Source organism: Pteropus alecto, unplaced genomic scaffold, assembly GCF_000325575.1.
Source record: "Pteropus alecto unplaced genomic scaffold, ASM32557v1 scaffold20, whole genome shotgun sequence".
Classification (NCBI taxonomy): domain Eukaryota; kingdom Metazoa; phylum Chordata; class Mammalia; order Chiroptera; family Pteropodidae; genus Pteropus; species Pteropus alecto.
The window spans coordinates 28,512,665-28,516,556 of record NW_006436298.1 but is presented as its reverse complement, the minus strand read 5'-3'; the positions used below and the strand labels follow the sequence as shown (position 1 = coordinate 28,516,556).

Here is a 3,892-nt window from a genome sequence, read left to right as displayed (position 1 = left end):
TTCTCTGTTTCTTCCCAGTATCTTACCCCAGATCCAGGTAGATGCTTCAGATGCTGCTGTTAGTTTGTGGTGCCATATCACAGCCATTTCTCTTACAACCTACCCCCTCTTTCCCATTGAGTGAACTTTTAGTCTGGTTAGATGCTATACTTTATTCACCGCTGTGTTTCTATGTCCTCACAAATTGCCTGACCCATAGTAATTGCTCAAGAAATGCTGGTTAAATTTAATTAAGTGATGCATATCACTGTATCACCATCAACAAGTGGTGTTTTATTTAAAACCCCAAATATATGTGTTTATTATATAAAAATCAAAAGATAACCTGGAGAATTTGGCATCCTAACCATGCATTGCCCACCTCTTCCCTGTCCAGGTTCCTTTTTAACTTAAATAAGCTGTTTTGTTCTTGCACTTTCTGCAAGTTGAGAAGTCAGTGTGATAGAGATGCATTAAAGCAAGTGAGATTTGCCTAGACATCAATAAACTTGAAAGGCTCCCAGTGGGCCACTTGTTGTTTCAATAAAGGCTCATCATTACTTGCTCCTTTGAGCATTTTAGACCCAACCCCTTAGTTCGCCCTGCTGTGAATACAAGACTCCAGAAATGAGAGGTTTTTAACTTCCTAAACCTTGGGGGAAGAATATTAAACATTGGAGGGAACCTAGTTACATCAATAGTGCCACTGATCTAGTTTTTTTTTTTTTTTTTTTTTTTTTTTAAGCAAGGAAGCTGGCTGTTATCGTTATTTTAAGCTGTCATGGGACTAGTAACTCAGAACTCCCTTTTTTAGACCCCTCCAGCGAAGAATTGGTGGTGGGCCTCACCATTTCCGGGCTTGTGTGGGTGTAAATCCCAGGGGCCAAGAAAGGATGAAGGGTGGAGCCACTGCTCAATTTGAAGGAACTAGGAATTCAATTGAGAAATGGGGCGAGAGGGGGAAGAGGGGGTGGCGAAGAATTTGGGACTAGCACTTGTACCTGGTGGAAATCCTGGCTTCCAGGCATTGTGTCACGCTAAGCGTGCCTTGGATTCTTTCCCACCAGCCTAGCGCTGAAGAGCCAAATCAAGGCGTGAGACGTACCCCAGCAGCAAGTTTCTCTCTGGGTGGGGGCGGGGATCAAAGGGCCGTGGAGCAGTACTCATACTAAAGATTGGAACCCAGGATTGGAAAAATGCTCCTGCTACATAATACAGTAGAAGTGAAGAAACAGTAGGAGGAAGGAGAAGGTGAAAATCAGAGGATAAATGCATCTCATTGAGACTTTTGAAGAAGAGTTTGTCCTCTTTCTTTTTTTGTCTTCCTTCTTTTCTTCCTTCCTTTTTTTTTTTTTTTTCCTTCTCGTGAGTATGCTTGCATTTAAAAAGAAGGTCTTTGGTGACTACTTTTTCTCAGAATCTTGTTTCTCTTCAGTAAAGTTTAAGTGGGATTGGAGTTTCCTTGACTTCTGCGTGAGGAGTTTTTAAATGGCAACGAGTCACATAAGCATCCATAAAGTGCCTAATGATACCTCTGTCATCACATGTTTCCAACAGGATTTTGAGTCGGGGTTGTCATCCCCCACCCACCCTGAGTGGGCGATAGGTTAATCAGTTCATGTATGCATTTATACTTTCCAGATTGAGCTGTGCACGGAATGTAAAACGTCCTTCTCCTCCTTCGCCCTCCCTCTACCCATTCACTCTACTTGGGAGGGCGCGCAGATGCGTGGTGCGCGCGTGTGTGTTTAGCAAAAGCGCTTGGAAGGAGCGACCCTTCTTGTAATGCACCCTCGCTCTAGCTGAAGAATTTCTCTACCAAGAAGCGTCTCTGATCTACCCGCAACAGAAGTGTCCTCCCCACGCTGACTGGGGACAGACTGTCTCGGCGGTTCTCAATTCAGGGAGCTGACGCTTTGGTGTTCTGGGAGAGGTGCCTGACTTCCTCCTGGAGTGCTGAGCTTTCCCCGGAATGTAGGAGTGTTGTGTGTGTGTGTGTGTGTGTGTGTGTGTGTGTGTGTGTGTGTGTGTGTGTGAGCGCGCGTGTGTGTGTGCGCACGACCATGAGCTTGCCGGCTTCCTCTAAGCCGGCAACGTTACTCTCTAAGCAGCCGCCAGCAACGCAAGGCAACAGCAGCCTCCGCCTCCTCAGTCCGGTGATTGGCTGGTTTTGCTCATCATTTCCCTGCTAGGAAAAGGGAAGGGCTAGTGACGCCCCCGAACCCAGCTGCAGAAGCGGCCGCCACCTCTGATGCAAGGTGTCTCGTCCTCTAAGAAACCTGAAACCTAGGTTGGCGACGCGGAGCGACCCGGCAGAGCTGGCGCGAACCGAGAGGGAAAGCGCTGGGCAGCGCTTGAGCACCAACAGGAGCTCTGCCTCAGAGGACCCTCGCGACCCGCTCTTGAGATCCCGGCTCCACGCTCTCCTCGCATTTTACAGATTCCGCCCCCCACCCTCGCGACTATATTTCCTAAAACGGAGCTTTTATATCCAGAGAAGGTGCGAGAGCTGGGACAACCAGGACTTTCCCGGGGAACCAAGATGCGCTCCATTAGGAAGAGGTGGACGATCTGCACGATAAGTCTGCTCCTGATCTTTTATAAGACAAAAGAAATAGCAAGAACTGAGGAGCACCAGGAGACGCAACTCATCGGGTAAATGCAAAGCTTCATTTCAGGATATGACAAAAGTCAAGCCATAAATGAAATGCGAATATAGATGATAGCGAGAGGGTTGGGATAGTATGTGTGTTCGTATGAGCTTGTGTGTATTTAGTTTCATGAATTAAATAACAAAGGCAGTTGTTAAGGTGTGTGTGCTTCTCTACGGTGTGTTTCCAGTAAGAGTTTAACTTGCCCCTGTTTGGTGGTAGTGACAGTTGTTTTGGCGCCGGGGGCTTGCACGTCAAAGGGGAAGTCACTGCAGAAGTGTCAACAAAGAATGTGTGCCCTTGTCCTTTTAATCTGTGGGCAGAACTCAAACGGGATGTCTTTAGTGACCATCTGGTTGCCTTTCCTTCTTTCTCTACCCTATCACTCCAGGAGATGCTAGAGAAAGCTGGCTTTTTGAAAGGCCGAAGTTAAAGCCCAGAAAGTAGGAAATGTGTCTCCACCGTTTCTTTACTCTTATTTGGCGTAGGGTAGATTTGGGTATCTTAAACTCTAGATACTTCCTTATTTACTCTTCCGTGGGTAAAAGGCATGGGCATCATGGCTACAGTTTTAGAATCTGGGGGACTGTAGCTTTATGCAGACTATATTTCTGCCCTTTTTTTTTTTCTTGGTTTGTCTTGATGAGTTCAGACTCTTTCTCTACCCCGAGTAAGTTATCTAAATACCACACTTCCTTCCTCCCTCCCCCTGGCCTCTGTGCCTTTGAAGTTTACCCAGGAGGTGGCTGCAACTTCGTGTTGCTTACATTGCTTGGAAGCGTTTTCTGAGGATGTGAACCTGGTTGTCAACTGTGTTCAAAGTCCTGCTTCGGAAATCCTCCCTCATCCGGAGCCGTCTGCTGTCGAAAACTCCACACTGGTGGAGATGCCCGTTTGATTTTTATTTTCCTTGACGTTTGTTAAAGCGAACATAGAAACCTTGCCGGGGCTCGGGGTGGGCATAAGGACTGCTAAAATGCGCGCGCGTGCACTTGTATGCGTGCGTGTGTGAGTGTGTGTGTGTGTGTGTGTGTGTGCGCACGCGCGCGCACAAACACACACACAAACTTCCTGCTCCCCATTTCTTAATATTCCTGCTCCTCCCTAAGTAATGAGCATTTAAGTCAGCAAGAGGCAGGCTTATCCTTACAGAAGGAATTGCTATTTTATATAAACTAAGATAGCCAAAAGTACAGTCGAAAGAAACTGGAAAAGAATGAGAAAGCTAATAAGGAATGAACTGGATGGTCTTTATGCATCAA

The 3,892-nt window shown here is 46.6% G+C and overlaps 1 protein-coding gene across 1 annotated transcript in view; it reads left to right on the top strand.

The window, feature by feature from the left end:
* The first annotated feature begins 2,205 nt into the window (after positions 1-2,205).
* The window catches only part of ST8SIA4 (ST8 alpha-N-acetyl-neuraminide alpha-2,8-sialyltransferase 4), an 82,108-nt gene continuing 80,421 nt past the window's right edge, over positions 2,206-3,892 (top strand). The window contains exon 1 of the mRNA XM_006913247.1: positions 2,206-2,634. Coding sequence (XP_006913309.1) covers positions 2,522-2,634 — 113 coding nt within the window. The 5' untranslated portion in view covers positions 2,206-2,521. The remainder of the gene's footprint in view (positions 2,635-3,892) is intronic.